Source organism: Triticum aestivum, chromosome 1B, assembly GCF_018294505.1.
Source record: "Triticum aestivum cultivar Chinese Spring chromosome 1B, IWGSC CS RefSeq v2.1, whole genome shotgun sequence".
In the NCBI taxonomy this organism is placed as follows: domain Eukaryota; kingdom Viridiplantae; phylum Streptophyta; class Magnoliopsida; order Poales; family Poaceae; genus Triticum; species Triticum aestivum.
In genome coordinates this window covers 551452061-551473045 of record NC_057795.1, presented here as the reverse complement: position 1 = coordinate 551473045, position 20985 = coordinate 551452061, and the positions used below count along the sequence as shown (strand labels likewise).

The 20985-nt window shown below is 44.7% G+C and overlaps 1 protein-coding gene across 1 annotated transcript; it reads left to right on the top strand.

Annotated features, from left to right (window-relative positions):
* Positions 1-5912: 5912 nt before the first annotated feature.
* Positions 5913-8332, top strand: LOC123094672 (calcium-dependent protein kinase 14). The gene is made up of 5 exons (XM_044516626.1): positions 5913-6956; positions 7061-7176; positions 7262-7429; positions 7520-7747; positions 7840-8332. The coding sequence occupies exons 1-5, from the start codon at positions 6011-6013 to the stop codon at positions 7933-7935; spliced, it is 1554 nt and encodes a 517-aa protein (XP_044372561.1). The 5' UTR covers positions 5913-6010; the 3' UTR covers positions 7936-8332.
* Positions 8333-20985: the final 12653 nt, after the last annotated feature.

Here is a 20985-nt window from a genome sequence, read left to right as displayed (position 1 = left end):
AACCCCAAAAGGATAGTGGTAAATCGGTAAGAGACATCATAGATCGCACCATATCCAATAAAGTGCAGTTACGACATTCGGACACACCATTACGCTCTAGTGTTCCAGGTGGCGTGAGTCGTGAAACTATTCCACATTGTTCTAAATGAAGGCCAAACTTGTAACTCAAATATTCTCCTCCATGATCAGACCGTAGAAACTTTATTTTCTTGTTATGATGATTCTCCACTTCACTCTGAAATTCTTTGAACTTTTCAAACGTTTCAGACTTGTGTTTCATTAAGTAGATATACCCGAACCTTTCCGAAATCATTCAGGTGTCCGAATGCTATCATCCAATATATCAATATTTACCTCTCGGCCATTTTGAGACTCCTCATCATGTCCGTGATCTCATCCGGGACTCGGAACTACCTTCGGTCACCAAAACACATAACTCATATAATACATATCGCCATCGAATGTTAAGCGTGCGGACCCTACGATTTCGAGAACTATGTAGACATGACCGAGACGCCTCGGCGGTTAATAACCAATAGCGGAACCTGGATGATCATATTGGTTCCCATATATTCTAGGAAGATCTTTATTGGTCGAACCGCAATGTCAATATATGTTATTCCCTTAATCATCGGTATGCTACTTGTCTGAGATTCGATCATCGGTATCTTTTACCTAGTTCAGTCTCATCACCGGCAAGTCTCTTTACTCCTTACGTAGTGCATCATCCCGTAACTAACTAATTAGTCACATTGCTTCCAAGGCTTCATATGATGTGCATTACCGAGAGGGCCCAGAGATACCTCTCTGATACTCGGAGTGACAAATCCTAATCTCGATCTATGCCAACCCAACAAACACCTTCAGATATACCCTATAGAGCATCTTTATAATCACCCAGTTACTTTGTGACATTTGATAGCACACAAGGCATTCCTCCAGTGTGCGGGAGTTGCATAATCTCATAGTCAGAGGAATATATATTTGACACGAAGAAAGCAGTAGCAACAAAACTGAACGATCATTATGCTAAGCTAACGGATGGGTCTTTTCCATCACATCATTCCACTAATGATGTGATCCCATTTATCAAATGACAATTCATGTCTATGGCTAGGAAACTTAACCATCTTTGATCAACGAGCTAGTCTAGTAGAGGCATACTAGGGACACGTAGTTTTGTCTATATATTCACACATATATCATGTTTCCGGTTAATACAATTCTAGCATGAATAATAAACATTTATCATGAATAAGGAAATATAAAATAACAACTTTATTATTGCCTCTAGGGCATATTTCCTTCAGGAATAGCTTCTGATCTAGGATCTTGAATCTGTTCTTGAGAGCTCCAAATGCCCTCTCAACCGTTACTCTAAGGCTGGAGTGTCTGAGATTGAACAATTCTAATGGAGTCCTAGGGTAGTTCCTACCAGAGAACTCATTCAGATGGTACTAGGTTTTCCTTAAGGGTGAAAGAACACCTGGCCGACATGCATAGCATCTCCTAGGTAGAACTTGTCATCAGGGATGTTGATGCCATCAAGACGTCTGATGTAGTCACTGAGTATGTTAGCATCATGTGCCGATCCTTCCCAGCCAGTTAGCACATAGGTGAACTTCAGATCAAAGTCAACAACAGCAAACACATTCTGACTTGTGTAGTGCTTCCCCCCTGAATGCTGCAGTTTCTGACCTCGGCACTCTAGCAGTGATATGAGTACCATCTATTGCTGCAATGAAATCCTAAAATGGCAATACAAGATTGTGTTAGTGCTCATCTTAAACTATCCAAGCATATCAAGCAATGAAATACATACTGAAGTGCTCACCTAGAAGTATGGATACCATCTTGGGCTTATGCAAATCTTGGTAGGAGTCCGGCCAGTTGGTGACTTGATCATCTCTCCTCTGAGCTCCCCAATAGCATACAACACTAGCTTAAAGTACCTTGAGATGGTCTCCATTGACCTGTTGAACGTGTTGTGGATAACCCTGAACCTCTGGTTATGGCCAACAATATGAAGGAACATGGCGTCTCGCTCTTCCACACTGGTGTGGATGCTATCTTCTAGCAGCCCCCCTGGTCCTAAAGGTCTGAACAAGTCTGGCAAATGGTGCTCTTTTCATTCTAAGCATCCACAGAGCCTCTATGTCGTTGCAGTTGTATATGTAGTTTAGATTGGAGATCCTCTCCTACTCCCGCATGAGCATTTGGAGCATATCTGATGATAGGTCTCTCAGCACGACGAACAACTCTCTTGTGCATGAACATGACCCATGCCTGAATCGCAGCTATTAGTGCTTCGGCCTAAAGTACAAGCCACCTCCGTGCGTCCATAACCTAGTCCACATCGAGGGTGCGTTGAGCAATGGGGAAATCGATCCTACACCTTGCCTAATGGCCTAACAATGCACCTAACATAGGGGACAGACGGTGTTGCTTACCGGCATCAGAAACAAGGAAGATGAAGGGGGGCCATGGCTGAGTCAAGGACGACCAGACAGTGGCCGAATGGAAGAGCAGCAACAGCTCCTACTGCCGGATCTGCTGCCGCCACTGCCGTCATGTCCGCACAGATCTGAGTCACCTTCGCCGGTGGTGGTGAGGCTAGAGGAGGTGACTGTCCTAGAGGTAGCGATGACCGAGTAAATGGGTGAGGGGGGAGGGGTGAGCCTAGATTTGGTGCTGTGTTGCCGCGCCCGATTTCCATCTCCCGCCATCCCCACTCTCTTTCGCCCTACCCCCTGCTTGCGAGCTTGCGCCGCCCTCAGCCTGGCTCACTAGAAACTACCGGCTCGACAGTTTCTAGCGAGCCAGGCTGAGGGCTGCTTTAAGCTTCATGCGAATGCGAGCTAGCCCACTGTGTTTGCAACCAAACACACATTTCGTGGCCCAACTAGGCCTGGTTGCGATTTTGTGGGTAACCAAACGCGTCGTAACTACTTCTATCTACATGCACACTCAACAGCCCACGACCGCACAAGCTATGCCACGATCCACATGCAGCGCCCACTAATACACGTCCACACTCCACGGCTGCCCAACTGCTCGGCCAATGTTGCTGCTCCGCGCGGACGACTGGGCCATCACCAACCGGTTGTGATCAAGATTAGTGCTCACAATTAAGCTAAGAGTTTTTTCTTTATTTACTTTTATTAACTATCCAATTGAGATTTACCACTTGAGGCCCATGAAAATATATATCTGGAATTGGGAGGCAATGAGAGAAACATAGAGAAAGGAGAGGAACGCCGCTCGCTACCCACGTAAGTCCTTCATCGTCCGCACTCATTGTTCATCGCATCCATCTGTCGCCAGCCATCGCCAACTCTCCTCTTTGATTCTGGTCGCGCTTTCACCCCCCCCCCCACCTTGCCATCTCAGCTGTTGCTGAAGTGGTTGTCGACCTAGCTCCTAGAAGAAAAGTGGTGCCATCGTCCGACGGAGACCGATCCGGCCAACATCTGGTGCGTGGGGCAGCCCCTGACGGGGCCTCACCTGACTGGTTGGTGGCGGCTCTCCATGCTCGCCGGATGGCCCTCCCTTTTCCCACACTAATGGTAGCGCCATGTCTTCACATTTGTGATGTTCCGCACGGTGTGTGGCAGTGGGTAATAGTTATCCTCCAGTATGGTGCTTGCGATGCCCCGTTACGTCGGAAGGAGTCAGGCGTAATGGTAACTGTCACTTTAGAGTCGTGCCAGGATCAGTTGAGGATAATAGTATCATGTACAATATGGAACTACCACCATGAGTAGGAAGACTTCTATTACAATGACACCTCAAGTGTCTACTATGTCTAAGCATTCACGACGATAGAACATCGCCGGCTCCTAATACGAGCCTTATAGACTAACCATATTGGGGATCTACTCCTCATATTTTATACAATATGGCAGTTCTTTCTTTCTTTTTTGTACCATGGCAAATTTTTGTCTTTTTCTAAAGTTGTCGTATTTTTTGGAGAACATTCCTAATTTTGGCATGTGCTCGTAGAAAATTTCTACATTTGCCATCTTTTTGAAAGAACAAAATCCCTAAATTTGCCATCTTCATCAAAGAACAAAACCCCTAAATTGTCCATCCTTTTTCCAAAGAACAAAAATCCTAAATTCTCCATGTGCCCATGATGAATCCCTAAATCCGCCATGTCCGCACTAAAAAATCCCAAAAAGTCACCATGTTTTCTTAGGAACAAACTTTCCTAAATTAATATTGTGCAATTTCATTGCAGGTAACATGGCACCTTTTTCTTATTTTAGAGCTTGACAATTTTATTAGTTAGACTTTGTGCAATTTCACAATAGGCAACGTGGCATTTTTATTAGTTAGACCATGGCAACTTTATAAATCATACCGGGGTAGTTTTGTTGTATGTAGTATCGTAATCCATTTTTTAGACCATGGCAATATTAATATGTAGGTCATGGCAACTTTATTAATCAGACCATGGTAGCTTTATTATATGGAGCATGGCACTTTTACTATTTTGAGTATGGAAATCTTATTTTTTTACACCATGGCAATTTTATTAATTATACAGCGGTAGTTTTACTGTAAGTACCATTGCATTTTTCTTTTAAGATCATGGTAGTTTATTTCATAACTTACATGACACTTTTTTATTAATTAGACCATGTCAATTTATTAATTAGCTTATGATAGTTTCACAATACGGAAAATGGCATTTTATTAGTTAGACCATAGCAATTTTTTAAATTAGCTTATGGTAGTTTTATTATCGGTAGCATGATAAATATATTACTTAGACCGCGGAAAGTTCATAAATCAGACCATGGTAATTTTCTAAATGTAGCATGAAAAATTCATTATTTAGTTCATGCATTTTTAATTAGACCATGGCAAATTTGTTAATTAGACCATGGTAATTATTTTGTAGTTAGCATTCACATGGAAAATTACACATCATGGAAAATTAGAGCTTTTTACATGACTATTTTCAGAATTTTTCATTTTATTTTTTGCCATTTTTTATGAAAACATTTTTTTGATATATCTTCTATGTGATGGGGACTACAAATATTTTTCAAAATTTGCCCTGTCTACAAAACAATTTCCTCTTAATTGCCTTGTGACTATTTACAATTTCTTTTTTAAAAAATCTGGCCATTTTTTACTTTTCATGACCCTGGCAAGTTTTGTACACCCCTGTGTAAATTCAAACTTTTCCGGGCCATGGCAAATTGCATCGCTGGACGTTGGCTAGTTTTACATCCATGGCAAATTTGCGTCACTAGACCACGGCAAATTTTAAGCACTCACTAGTTTCTTAGACCAAGTTCATGGCAACAGATTTGCATTGAATTTCCATAAACTGTGTGTCAACATCATGGCATATTATGAACCTGCTGTAGTATAACTCTTTTTTACAAGCATGCCATTTTTTGTTCATTAGGTATCACACACTTGTTTTTTTCTAAAATATGTGGTAGTTTTATTCACTAGAGCATGGTACTTTCACTCTTTTCTTCCCATCATTTTTATGAAACAATGGCAAATTAGGACATCCCTTTTTGTGTATAGACATCACGGCTACTCCCTCCGTTCCAAAATAGATGACTCAATTTTGTACTAAAGTTAGTATAAAGTTGAGTCATCTATTTTGGAACGGAGGGACTGTAGACATGCCAAACTATTGTATGAACATACCCCCGCTAACTAGTCATTTTGCATTATCAAGCCATTGTAAATCTAATTTTGTTAAGGCATTTTTTATCAGATCCATTTGAATATCCACAGGTGACGTCATTTGATGCCCAAGTGGATATAGGCACACGGAAGCGTCCGTTATTTTTCTCTCCTGGGCAAAAAGGCAAAAACCGAAGCCGACGCACGAAGCCGTTGCCTTCCCGCCATTCCCTCCCCGCCTCCCTTTTAGCGGCGCCCCCCAAATTCCTCGGCGCACGCGCCCAATGCCTACCTGGGAACCATCCCCAAGTTCCCGGCACGTTCCGCTCGCCGGCGAGCACCCCCCGCGCCGGCAATGGGCATGTGCTGCCGGTGGTTCCGGAAGTCCCATCCCGCGGCCTCTGGCTCGTCCCGCCCCGACGGCGGGAGCTCCGGCGGGCCCTCCTCCGCGTCTCCGTCCACCGCACCGCAGCACGTCAAGCCCCCAGCCCCGATCGGCCCCGTCCTCGGCCGGCCCATGGAGGACGTCAAGAGCATCTACAACGTCGGCAAGGAGCTCGGGCGCGGGCAGTTCGGCGTCACGTCGCTGTGCACGCAGAAGGCGACGGGCCAGAAGCTGGCGTGCAAGACCATCAGCAAGCGGAAGCTGTCCACCAAGGAGGACGTGGAGGACGTCCGGCGGGAGGTGCAGATCATGTACCACCTGGCGGGCCAGCCCGGGGTGGTGGAGCTCAAGGGCGCCTACGAGGACAAGCACGCGGTGCACCTGGTCATGGAGCTCTGCGCCGGCGGCGAGCTCTTCGACCGGATCATCGCCAAGGGCCACTACACGGAGCGGGCCGCCGCGGCTCTCGTCCGCACGATCATGGGGATCATCCACACCTGCCACACCATGGGCGTCATCCACCGCGACCTCAAGCCCGAGAACTTCCTCCTCCTCAGCAAAGAAGAAAACGCGCCGCTCAAGGCCACCGACTTCGGCCTGTCCGTCTTCTTCAAGGAGGGCGATGTGTTCAGGGACATCGTGGGCAGCGCCTACTACATCGCGCCCGAGGTGCTGAAGCGGAACTACGGGCCCCAGGCCGACATCTGGAGCGTGGGCGTCATGCTCTACATCCTGCTCTGCGGCGTCCCGCCGTTCTGGGCGCAGTCGGAGCACGGCATCTTCAACTCCATCCTGAGAGGGCAAGTGGACTTCAACAACGACCCGTGGCCGCGCATCTCCGGCGGCGCCAAGGACCTGGTCAGGAAGATGCTCACCTCCGACCCTAGGAGGAGGATTTCTGCACACGACGTCCTCAGTAAGCGTGTCATCATCTCTGAATTTCAGCATGCTCTGCATCTGAAACTCTGCAAGCTGCACCCATACATGTTTGCAATATTATTATTTTCTTTCGCTGTTTAGACCATCCGTGGATCAAAGAGGACGGCGAGGCGCCCGACACGCTGATCGACAACGCTGTCCTCGGCAGGCTCAAGCAGTTCAGAGCTATGAACCAGTTCAAGAAGGCCGCGCTAAGGGTGCTTACTTACTTTGTGATCCTTTTTCAGTCAAGCCAGTTGAACAAGTCTGAATTCTGAAAGCTCAAGGATTGGTGGTTGGCAGGTGATCGCGGGGTGCTTGTCGGAGGAGGAGATCAGGGGGCTGAAGGAGATGTTCAAGAGCATGGACTCGGACAACAGCGGCACCATCACCGTGGACGAGCTGCGGAAGGGGCTGGCCAAGAAGGGGACCAAGCTCAGCGAAGCCGAGGTCCAGCAGCTGATGGAGGCTGTAAGCAGACCAAAAACTATCGTTTGAATTCGATTTACAGAGTTGGCGCCTTGGGTTGCCGCTTAATAATTACGTGATGGGTGGTTGCAGGCGGACGCGGACGGGAACGGCATGATCGACTACGACGAGTTCATCACGGCGACGATGCACATGAACAGGATGGACCGGGAGGAGCACCTCTACACCGCCTTCCAGTACTTTGACAAGGACAACAGCGGGTACATCACGATCGAGGAGCTGGAGCAGGCCCTCAAGGAGAAAGGCCTGATGGACGGCCGGGACATCAAGGACATCATATCGGAGGTCGATGCCGACCACGTAAGTTCACTCGCGACGCTTCTCGCCTGCTGCTGCTCTTGCTCTGTTCATGCTGTGACAATGTTGGAAGATGCCTGGGTGATCGTTTGCAGGACGGGCGGATCAACTACTCGGAGTTCGTGGCGATGATGAGGAAGGGGGCCCCGGAGGCGGCCAACCCCAAGAAGCGCCGCGACGTCATGCTCTAGCGAGCCGAGCCACCTCGATCAGGCAGGCAGGGAGGACGAAGAAGGATGTCAGGATGGCTATGCCGTAGTACGTCCTTGCAGTTGCAAACAAGGACCGGCCGTTTGGCCTGGGCCACTTGAATCGATCGTGGTAGGTTAGGCACGCAGCACTGCAGCAGGAGGCGCAAACAAGAATATATGCAGGACAGGGGAGGGACGATGATACCAACGCATACGCATGCTTTGGAAGAGGAAATTAGGACGTGCAGATCAGCCAGGAGCGCTGGAATAGTATAGTTTTTCAAATTGACTAGCACAGTTGCCATGGGAACCATCTTTAGTGTATTTTACAAATGTAAATCATGTACTTTTATCTTATAGTACATACATAATGCTTTTCTGCGTATTTACCCCCTTTATTGCAAAATACACGGTATTTAGACATGGTGTATACACCTGGACACATATCAAACTACTCCGCAATCTGATCATCCGCTAGATCAATTGTCCATGATACCCATTTTGTGCATGTTTATGCAAATAATCTCATATGCATGCTCATATCCTTCTCATAAAAAGAATATAGGATTGCGCTGAGATTCTTGGCCCCATCACTTACAAAAAATTAACTTCTTAGCAAATAAACGACAATGACGCCCTTCAGCGCTTTAGGAAATAAATATCATTTACACATTCCTCTACCAATCCTCATGTTGGTGCCCAATACTCCTCAACCATTTATCTTAGCGTCCACCCCTGGGTAAATCCCTATGTTGTAGATACTCATTTTATATAGGAAATAACTAGCAAAAGAGCACGTGCGTTACAACGGAAGAAAAAAATATACCACACTTCCTAATCAAATAGGCATGACTCAAGATCCCAGTAGGTTCACATTCTTTATTTCAACACATGGCATCTCGTCTGTGTTGCTACTTATCCTCCTCCTTCCTAGTCTCGCCGACGGTGGACCCAGTGCTCACATAATCACAATGGGTTTGAATGTTGGCAATCCTAAGGCGTCTCTCACTGCATAAGATGAGAAGTCTGTTTTTTGTGTTTTGTAGAGGCCTGCATGCATTGTTATAAATGGTTTCTTTCGTCTCCAATCTTGGTTTTGACCAGTGTTCATTTCCAATCCGGATTGGCACCAGTATGAAAGAAAAATGGATCATGTGCTATCGATTAAGGTTGCACCATAAATAGCATTTTTAAAATGGTTAACATGTAAAATAACATCATATTGAGATTCTACACATTTTTGTGATCAGATTCCATATATAACATGTTAAATTTGGAGTTAGGGTTTAAAAGCTATGAATATTTTTAGAAGACATTTGATATGTACCGGGGGGTGATTAACCCAAATATCAAGAGATTTCCTACAAAAGCGAAAATCTGACTTAAAACTGGTCTGCGAGTTGATTACCAGAAAGTCAGAAACATCAGGGGTTTTATGCAAAAGCAAAAAACTGACTTAAAACTGAACGATCGATTAATTTCAGAAACATAAGGAGGTTTTCTGTAAAATAGCATGATGGATTAAGAATTTCTATTTGATTTATTAGTAGGTATAGATATGCTAGGAGAATTGGCTATGATATTTGTTATAGGGGTCAAATCGTGTGTCTATACACTTCACTATATTATGAGTTGTGTGTGTGGTGAGAGCTAAGATGTTTAAACTAAGTGCAACATGTACTTGAAGTTTATATTCCAACTAAAAAATTACATATATACATGTGCACGATATATGAGATCTATTTAAGTGGAACGATGATGATCTATCATTTGTGGTTTATTTATTTGTTGTAATGAGGATTTACCATTTATGATTTGCTTACATGTGATTATAAAGATATGGAGAATCCATTCTTGTAAATACTTATTTTTTTGGGATCCATCTAAGTGCATCTAATGATGACCTATATGTTATGAAGAATTCATTCATCGGTAAGTCATTCCTTACAATTAATAGTTGAAAATTGGACGGGGAGTGTGGAAACCACAAAAGGAACATGGGGCCCATGCTGGAGACTAGATTTCAAATTTTCTATATTTTTTGAGTTTCAAAAATATAATCTGATTTGGAGTTTCGAATAGCCCTTTTTAACTAGTTCTCACTGAAGGGACCCCTGGTCGCCTCTCTAGTGGCTCGGGGAAGAAACCTTAGCCGCCGCCACTACCTCCTCCTGTTCCTTCTTGTCTCGCCGCCGCTGAAGACCCCTACTCATTCAAGCCTATGTTGGCCCCAAGGAAAGCAGTGGCGGGGCAATTCCCTGTCGACACGATGCAGGTGAGCGGTAAGGTGTTGAGTGGTGTAGAGGCTTCTCCAGGTGGCAAGGCGGTAGATCCACTATTGCAGGAATGCCTAGTAGTGGCGGGTGCAAAAAGCCAGGCAGTCGCCGGCCAGACTCTCAAGGCAGCCCGCCTCTGACCTCCCACCACTTCAAATATGGCATCAGTGGCGGGCACACGCCCATCACTGGTACATTACTTCCAGTGGCGGGCATATTTACTGACAGCCATACATCATTGTTGTTGCCCGCCATAGATGTCATGTTTGCAGTGGCGGTTGTTCCTTAGCACCCGCCACTGAAGGGATAGGCTCAAAAGAGGACACCAATCATTGGCATTGTGCGTTGACAAAATATTACTTACAGAAAGTTAATTCACATAGTGATATGATTCTCAATATAACCGAACCGGACTTAATTATTTTTGGAAACAAATGACAAATGAATTAAGTAACACTTCAAATTTGTTCGACTTAAGAAACAAACATCAATATATCACATCCATCTTAGCACACTAACTAACAGTTCATCAACTAATATATTCATGATTTAGACCTTATTTCTAAACATGGTCAGTGACCACCATCATCTGCAAGTCGTTGCGGTTGCTCTTCCTTATGGTGATTATCACAAGTGTGTCGACCCTTAGTTATATTGTTGCTGTCATGAACTCCCGCCAACCGAATCATAGAAGGATATGCGCCCGTCTGATTCCGTCTTGTATAGAACGTTGGTGACACGCACTGTTGGTCCATGGCGTACTCCAACGGTGCCACGGTGGGGATGTCCACTCCGGAAACATCTTCATAGGTAACTTCTGAAATCCCCATCATTAAGAGCAAATAGAGAGCACACAATGTGAGACATCTCACCATACTTGGTTATGAACATAAAAGGATGAAACAATACAAAACATCTCACCATGACTTTTTTGACGATGTTGGTTTTAGTTAAACGGTGCACAAAGGGATTCCCCAAAAAGGCCACACTGGATGGTAACATCGTGATGAAATTCAAGGTCTCCTCCTGAGTAAGCTTGTTCATACTTTGAGAGAAAATTGCAGAATTGAATGGACCATCCTCATCATCTTGCTCAACCTCGTCATTATGGTTGTCGTCATCATCCTGAATGTCCTTGTTATCTTGGCTGCTTCCATCATCCTCTGTCATCCTGGCTATCTTCATGATCCTGGTCATCATCATCTTCTTCATCAACCTCATCATGGTTGTTGGAGAGATACAATGTCCTTAACCTGTTGACCGCTTCTTTCAAGGAAAAGGCTATGTACTCTCTTCCGATGAAATTATTATGTGCAATGTACTACTTCCATCCATCGCCATATATGATGGTTCTGCCCTTTAGTTTACGTACATCCAGTTCGAATGTGTGCTCCTCATCAACCTTAAAGTACATAACGTTATCATATAAATTGTCGAAGTCAACCCTTATGTTGCATGGGATACACTATGCAACGGTTAATAATTAACAATAGAGTCAGTAAAAGAATTATACAAATGGTTAGAATTGAATACTAATTGAAGTTAAAGACTATTATCACTAATTAAATCCCTTCTTCAAGAAGAGGTCGAATTGTACTACAGTTTCCATACTGTCCATACATGGACATTTGCACATATGGCGGATCTTACGCCTCATGATCCCTAATAATCATTGTGAAGCACTTACCAATTATAAATGGTTGACATGAATACTAACTGATGAAAGTAATATTGAGAAGGGAAGCTGTCTAAGAAGGGTCCGGGAAAATTTGGCATGACCTTTGTTGAATATTGAACATACAGAGTGACGGGAATTTGGTGAAACGGAAATGAATTAATGTTTCGCCAAAACTTTGTCAATTTTTAAAATCCCTGTGAATAACATGCTAAGCCCATGCACTTGTCATATGTAAGAAAATTCCGCTCAATTCCATTCATATGTAAGCAAATTAAATAATATTGTCATAGCTAAGCTTACGAAACGTGAACTTTGCTTAAAACATTAACATATTGAGTGACAGAAATTTGGCGTAACGAAAATGAATCAATGTTTCGCCAAAACTTTGTCACTCTTTCAAATCCCTCTGAATAACACGTTAAGCCCATGTACTTGTCATATGTAAGAAAATTCAACTCAATTTGAATCACATGTAAGCAAAATAAACAATATTGTCATAGCTAAACTTACAAAGTAATATCGAACAATGTGAGATATTACAATGCCACGCATATTGAGTGACAAAAATGAAATTTGGCATGAACTTTGCTTAAAAAGTTAACATATTGAGTGATGGAAATTTGGTGTAACGAAAATGAATCAACGTTTCGCCAAAACTTTGTCACTCTTTTTCAAATCTCTGTGAATAACACGAAGCCATGCACTTCTCATATGTAAGAAAATTCAAACATCATTGTCACTTGTCCTATTTAGCAATGTTTCAAATATCCGGACAACTCCTGATACCAAAAAGTGCTATTCGAGTCCATTAACTAGGAGGGCCAGTTAATTGGTCTGACAACCTATTTATTGGTTGTCAGGCCGAATTATCGGTTGTGCCAATTAACTAGGAAGCATTTTTTGGCCCAAAACTACTCTCTTGTTCCAAGAACAGAAACACTGCTCTCCTATGTTGTGTTTTTTTGTAAATGGTGATGTACTACTATTGTTGCTGCACTGCTGGTCTCTTATGTGATGCACAAGTAGTATTGTTGCTGAAGTTGAAATCCTAAAGCATAATTTAATCTAGAAATTACCTAGAGGTAGTTCCTAAACCCTAAGCGTAATTTAGTCACGGAGATAGTATATCACTAGCGGCTTTTCTGGCCGCGAACCTGATGGCGGAGGAAAGTACGACGGTCGAGGGAGAGGACGAAGGCAGTAGTCGAGGTGGAGGGCGTGTGTCGCGGTCGAGGCAGAGAACGGAGCGACGGGGGTCAAGGCGGACGCGCGTGATACGTCTCCAACGTATCTATAATTTATGAAGCATTCAAGCTATTTTATTATCTGTTTTGAATGATTATGGGCTTTATTATACACTTTTATATTACTTTTGGGACTAACCTATTAACCGGAGGCCCAGCCCATATTGCTGTTTTATTGCTTGTTTCAGTATTTCGAAGAAAAGGAATATCAAACGGAGTCCAAACGGAATGAAACCTTCGGGAGCGTGATTTTTAGGAAGAATATGATCCGGGAGACTTAGAGTTCACGTCAGAAGATCCTCGAGGAGGCCACGAGATAGGGGGGCGCGTCCACCCCCCCTGGGCGTGCCCTACCCTATCGTGGGCCCCTCGAGGCACCCCCGACCGACTTATTTCGCCTATATAAGCCTACGTACCCTAAAACACCGAATATCAAGATAGATCGAGAGTTCCACCGCCGCAAGCCTCTGTAGCCACCAAAAACCTCTCGGGAGACCATTCCGGCACCCTGCCGGAGGGGGAACCCATCACCGGTGGCCATCTTCATCATCCCGACGCTCTCCATGACGAGGATGGAGTAGTTCACCCTCGGGGTTGAGGGTATGTACCAGTAGCTATGTGTTTGATCTCTCTCTCTCTCTCGTGTTCTCTCTATGGCACGATCTTGATGTATCGCGAGCGTTGCTATTATAGTTGGATCTTATGATGTTTCTCCCCCTCTACTCTCTTGTGATGAATTGAGTTTTCCTCTTGAAGTTATCTTATCGGATTGAGCCTTTAATGATTTGAGAACACTTGATGTATGTCTTGCCGTGTTTATCTGTGGTGACAATGGGATATCACGTGCCACTTGATGTATGTTTTGGTGATCAACTTGTGGGTTCCGCCCATGAACCTATGCATAGGGGTTGGCACACGTTTTCGTCTTGACTCTCTGGTAGAAACTTTGGGGCACTCTTTGAAGTACTTTGTGTTGGTTGAATGATGAATCTGAGATTGTGTGATGCATATCGTATAATTATGCCCACGGATACTTGAGGTGACAATGGAGTATCTAGGTGACATTAGGGTTTTGGTTGATTTGTGTCTTAAGGTGTTATTCTAGTACGAACTCTTGAATAGATTGATCCGAAAGAATAACTTTGAGGTGGTTTCGTACCCTCTACCATAATCTCTTCGTTTGTTCTCCGCTATTAGTGGCTTTGGAGTGACTCTTTGTTGCATGTTGAGGGATTTTTATATGATCTATCTATGTTATTATTGTTGAGAGAACTTGCACTAGTGAAAGTATGAACCCTAGGCCTTGTTTCCTATCATTGCGATACCGTTTATGCTCACTTTTATCATTAGTTACCTTGCTGTTTTTATAATTTCAGATTACAAATACCTTTATCTACTATCCATTTTGCACTTGTATGACCATCTCTTCGCCGAACTAGTGCACCTATACAATTTACATTGTATTGGGTGTGTTGGGGACACAAGAGACTTTCTGTTATTTGGTTGCAGGGTTGTTTGAGAGAGACCATCTTCATCCTACGCCTCCCACGAATTGATAAACCTTAGGTCATCCACTTGAGGGAAATTTGCTACTGTCCTACAAACCTGTGCACTTGCAGTCCCAACAACGTCTACAAGAAGAAGGTTGTGTAGTAGACATCAGCGCGAAGCGACAGCGAGCAGATCCGGCGGCGGTCGCGGCGGCGGACGAGTGGAAGGAGTCTCGGGCGGGTCGGAGAGACGTCAATGGCGGTTGAGGCGCATGACGGTGCGGAAGGGGAGAGGAGAGGACCTGAGTAAAATGAAATGGTGGAAATGAAAATAGATCATGGACGATTTGGGTTGGCGCGGAAGGGGATTGTCCATGCAGAGCAGTAGCAGGCGACGACGGCATCCCGCCACTGGGAGCATTTCCAAAATTTGGATTTATTTGGCACGGCATGCCAAAATGTAGTTGTGGCGGGCGGGAGGGAACACCCGCCACTGGTTTATGAGAAACCAGTGGCGGGCTCTAGTTTATAGCCCGCCCTTACACTTCCCATCCCACAGGCTTATTTGGAAGAGCCTACTTGTGACGGGTGCTAGGTCACGCTCGCCATTGGATTGTCAATAGCTATGGCGGGTAACCTACCCTGCCCGCCGCTAATTATAGTTCACCTATAGGGCTTTTCGCAGTAGTGATCATGGCAGCACGATGACTCCCACAACTATAGGGCTTTTTGCAGTAGTGATCATGGTAGCACGATGACTCCCAGGTGGGAAGGCGAAGCGATAAGCATGTGACGACTTTCTCGATGGGTTTCACTTGTGGGGAGTCAGCAAGGACAAGCCGCTCCCTCAGATACATGTGGGGGTATGGCCTCACAACGGTTCCCTAGGACGGGGCAACAAGTTGCTACGTGTGGTGGTCCTATCTCACTTGATCTACGGACTGCGATGGCAACCGATGGGTCTTCGTGAAAGGTTCCTCTCTATAGATCTGTTGCGTAATGCCACGACTCATTCTGGCCAGGTTATGGGATGCGGCTAGAAGGCTCTTTTGTGGGTTTTGGCGGCTCACACTCTAGCCTGTTTGCCTTCAGCAGTGAGATGCAAACTACGGATGGCGGCTTGATGCAGAGGCTATGGTTGTGCAGCGGTGGCGGTGACATTTCAAGCCCATCACATGTAGTTGTGGTGGTGACAACACATGGTTGAGTCTGATTCGGTGATGCTTTTTGAGTATCCGATCTTGAGGTCCATGGTGAAAACCCGAGGTCTGACCCGAGAGGGTTTTACCTGGCAATGGCAATGTGACAAGTCCAAATTTTGTGTTATTTTCTCCTTTTGTTTTGCACCTTTGTTGTAGGATTTATCGGATTTTATCGTCTTCGCACACCTCTTTGTCTGTTTTTGCCAGGATTTCATCCATGAAGGTACTTTGAGGAATAAGGAGAGAATACAAGGAATATGGTGTAAAAATGATGTTAAATCTCATGATAGAAGACTACCATAAAAGGGGGGAAGAAAATTGGAGAAGAAACTAGTCGCCGCAAAGGCTCCAGAGCAAGTGAAGGTGTCAGGTACGTCCGCGCGCACTTGTACCACAAGTTGTACCAGCTGCCGTCGACTCCCCTGGTCAAGTATATTACCCATCTGCGATCAGAATGAGGAGGGGACACAGCCTGGCACCAGAAACACATCCAGAACACAAAACCTAAGGATGCCTTAGTCCCAGTGTCAGTCTGGTCGCTTCATTTACCATGCGTTGCTCTTTTACTTATTTTTGCATGTTTACTTGTGGCCGCTCTTTGCTCATAATATTACAAATTTCCGCTTTTATTTTGCTGTTCATTTACAACTGCAGGCACAATCTCATAATTCTTTACAAGAGCAAAGTCCATTTTGTGTGCTTCCCGCGGGCTCGATACACTTACTTCAAAGAAGCTACAACTAAATCATCTGCACTTGTATGCCATCATGATGTTTTGCATCGTCACCTTGTTGGAGGCATTGCTCAGATACACTTGGATTTGTTCTTCAGGGTGAAAACCAGGAGTCTGGCCTTTGATGGTTGGATCCAGTGACAATGACACCTGAGTGTCATTTCCTAAAGGCGTTGCTATTGAAGAATGTCATTGTCCTTGTGGTGTCAAGGTATGGTTTGGTGCCGATCACTATTTTGATCACTTTATGTTTTATTCTTTTTGCTCACTTAGGCATAGATTTGGCTTGTATGACTTTGCTCTTTGCTGGCACATATTTTTTGTGTGTTGGTGTTGGTTGTGTGCATCCTAACTATGAAGAGATGAAGTGTATTCTCATTGTGTTTGTATCCACCTGATGCTTCATTTTAATTCAGTAAAATTCACCCTTTGTCGGGATACACGTTCATAACAATACTAAATATGTAAATGTAACAAAGAAATATATTTGTGTAGACACACAAAAAGTGCAAATATGATCTATAATGGATGTAGTATTATTTTGGTATGAAGATACCGACAGTTTATTTTTCTTATGCACAATGGACATATATTTCATGATTTTTTTTGAGTTGTTGATTGTTTTCTGAGGTAGCTACCCGCTTATTCCAGGCGGTATATATTTCATGAAATTGAACATATATATCGGGCATATCTATATGTACATGTTACATTTTTCTTCAAAATATTATGCAACCTAGAAACATGATCTTACAATTTTGGACTGCACCCACTTAAGAGAGTTAGACCTCCCAACAGTAAGACGTAATTCCAGGCACCCCAAATTGGAATCATGTGAATGATAATAAATATAATGCATTGATATTAAAGTTTCAAATGGCGCGAGATATGATTTCATAGTGGCTTCTCTCAGCAGTTATAGTGGGCACCTTTCCAGTCGAAAGAGAGGATTTTCATAGGTTCTTACCAAATTCAGTGTTGTTTATCGGGACATTGGATGGATTTCACAGAACTGGCCATAGCATAGCTTGGAGGCTCCACAAAAAATATTGGGACATGATAGGGCCTTTTCATAGGCGGTTTAAAATCGTGATTGATAACATGCCCGGATGGAATGCAGTGATCTAGCCAGACACAAACATTTTTTTTGAAACTGTCACCAGGGGGAAAGACTCCCCACCTGAATATATTTCAGAAAATAATGGTTTAGTGGAGATGAGAGGAGAAAAAATCCCGCCACAATCCGGCGTGGATTTTTTTATCCACCTTTTTAAGGCAGTGAGACGAAAGAGTGAGGTCCGAGATGATAGCCCTAATTACATTAGACGCAGAGGGAGACAAATCCCTAAATGTTTTGCCGCTGCAAGCATCCCGTATTTTCCATAAAATGAGTAGAAAAATGAAAGGGCAAAGGGATTGAGGTAGGCCATCCTGAACCGGCGCATTCCAAATGTTGGACAGATGAGAGTGGCAGGGCAGCAACCCAAGGGCCCCCCAGATGGATGCCGCCTATGGGCAAGTGAAGAAAAGGTGGGCATGGTCTTCAGGCGCAGTGTTGCAACATGGACATGATGGAGAGTTGATGATGGTCTTGCGTTGAAGGTTTGCTCGCGTGTTTAACCTGTCCATATAGAAGAGCCATCCAAACACTCGAATCCTACTAGGAATGCGAGAGTCCCATATGTGAGAAAGGGATGGATCCGAGAGCTGCGAAGCAAGAGCAGCATAGGCGCCCTTGGTGGAGAAGGCGGCACCATTAAGCAAGAACCTGTCGTCGGGGTACTCCAGTAAGACACACTCCCTGCAACAAATATCTCAAGGTAGCAAGTTCATTGGTAGCGGTTAAGGTTAGCCGGCTACGCAAGCCTAGATCAATCCCATCCATCATTATTTTTTGCACAAGAGCATTATGCTTAGTATGGTGAGTAAACAAGGCAGGAAAGGCAACTAAGAGTGGTTCTTGAAGGAGCCATTGGTCAAGCCAGGAAAAGGTGGAGGAGCCATTTCCAATAATGACCTGTGAAATCTCTCTAAGAGTGTGTATGTGTTTAAAACTAGCTTTGCCAAGGAAGGATGCATTTCTACCTAGACCTATGTGGAGGGGGGAATGGTTTAAAATCCAGTCCCTCCAAGGCAAAATAGGGGAGTGGAGGAATTTAAAAGCAAATTTCAACATAAGGCAAATTTTTTGTGCTTGTAAGTTTTTAACCCCTAGACCACCTACCAGCTTTGGCATGCACACCCGATCCCACGCTACTAGGCACTTAGCCCCCGAGAAGGAGTCATCATTAGACCAGAAGAAAATTCGTTGGCGTTTGTCAATATTCTCGAGAACACTTTTAGGCAGTGAGAAGAACATCATGAAATATGTGGGAAGACTATCTAGGAACACAGACAATAGAATGAGGCGACTGCCTTGAGAGAAGGAGAGCACGCAAACCAGAAAGGTAGACATCACCACGATCGATTACTGGCTGGAAAACCGACGGTGGTAGTTTGTGTGGGGAGAGTGGTAGACCCAGGTATTTTTGCGGGAAAGAGGACAGTGAGGTCCCTAGAGTTAAGGCCAATTGGGTTCCTAGCTCGGGTTCAATATTGAGTGGGACAAAGGTAGTTTTGGAGAAGTTAATAGAGAGGCTAGTGGCAGCCGAAAAGTCATCTAGGATTTTTTTTTGAGGTTTTGGGCAGCCATGGGGTCTGCTTTCATAATTATCAAAGTGTCGTCGGCGTACTCAAGGACAGGGCAGGGGAGGTGGGCCATGATAGGGTGAGAAATTAAGTTTTGTTTAGAGGCCTCAATGATCATTCGTTGGAGGACATATGTAATGATTATGAAAAGATAAGGAGAGAGGGGGGGTCTCCCTGTCTTAGGCCGTTTTTGCACTGGATCTAGGGGCCCGGAACGCCGTTTAAAAGAATAGCTGTTTTGCCGGAGCTGAGTAGCGTATTAATCCAGCTGATCCATTTGGACGAAAACCCCCTGGCTTCAAGAATAGTAAGAAGGGATGACCATCAAACCGAGTCGAAAGCTTTGGAGAAGTCGAGTGTTATAATCATAGTGGGTGTTTTTTGCCTAGCGCAAACATGGAGGATGTCCGCCGCGTAGAGGAAATTCTCGGAGATAGTTCGGCCGGAGAGGAAGCCAGTTTGGTCGGGGTGAACAAGCAAGAGAATGACCGGTTTAAGCCTATTAACCAGAAGTTTGGCAATAGCTTTAGTTAGGCAGTTTTGGAGAGAGATTGGTCTGAAAGCATCCGGGGTGGGTGTATCTGGGGATTTTGGAAGGAGGACAATGAGGGCCTTGTTAAGACAGGAGATGTCCGCGATGAGATTGAAGAAGCCGTGGAAGAGTTTCGTGACTTTGTTTTTGAGGATAGGCCAGAATTTATGGTAGAAACTGGGACCGAAACCATCCGGGCCAGGGCTAGCGTAGATATTCATATCCACAAAAGCATCGTAGATTTCCTGACCTGATAAAGGTGAATCTAGATGATTAAGTAGCGGGGTAGGGTTAGGGTAAAGGTCCCAAAGCGAGAAATTCTAGGTTGGGGTGAAGGGGTGCCAAGGATGTTAGCAAAGAAGGAGGTGAGAATCTGGCATTTAGCCTGGTGAGTCGCGAAGAGCTGGTTATCACGGAAAATGGAATGGATCTTGTTGTGCTGCCGGCGTTGGGAAGCTGAAGCATGGAAGTAACGCGAGTTCTCATCACCATCAATGGCAGTTTTAATTTTGGATCGGAGGCGCCAATATATATTTTTTCTCGGACTGTACGATGAAGTATCTTACTAACAACTCTACGGAGGGCAAGTTCAGGGACCAAGAGGAAACGGCCCTCCTTGATGGTGTCAAGGAGATCGATCACAATTTTGCAGTTTGGCTCACGTGCATTGAGCGGAATAGTTTGTTTGCGCCAATTTTTCAAAGTGAACTGGCATTTTTTGAGGGCGCGAATGAGGGAGAGAGGGCCATTTGAACATTGGGGGGCCGAGGCCCATTCCTAAGCAATGACCAGCCTACAAGCGGGGCTTTGAGCCCAGCCAAGTTTGAACTGAAAAAGTGCGGGACGCGGGATTGAGGTGTTTAAGGAGATGATTGAGGTCTTTAAGGACATGATAAAACAAGTTAAGCTAGAAACAGAGGAGTCCGGGAAAATTTGGTCCCAAGCATCATTTACGAAAACCCAATCGAGATGTTCCAGGGTAGGTTTGTCCCGCTTATTCGACCAGGTGAAACATCAATCTAGAAGAGGTAATTCTAGGAGGGCTAGGTTGTTAATGGTCAAGTTAAAGAGGTCGGCTTCGGCCTGACGGAAGGAGTCGTTGTTTTTATCGTGAGCATATCTCATTAGGTTAAAGTCACCGCATACTAACCAGGGGATGTTTGGGGGTGGAGCGGCCCCAGATAAGTCATGTAGGAATTGGTGTTTT

Excerpts from the sequence above, each read along its gene's own strand:
- LOC123094672 (XM_044516626.1), top strand. The coding sequence starts at position 6,011 with ATGGGCATGTGCTGCCGGTGGTTCCGGAAGTCCCATCCCGCGGCCTCT. Across the intron at positions 7,177-7,261 it reads TCAAGAAGGCCGCGCTAAGG|GTGATCGCGGGGTGCTTGTC; the intron begins GTGCTTACTTAC and ends GGTGGTTGGCAG. Across the intron at positions 7,430-7,519 it reads TCCAGCAGCTGATGGAGGCT|GCGGACGCGGACGGGAACGG; the intron begins GTAAGCAGACCA and ends GGGTGGTTGCAG.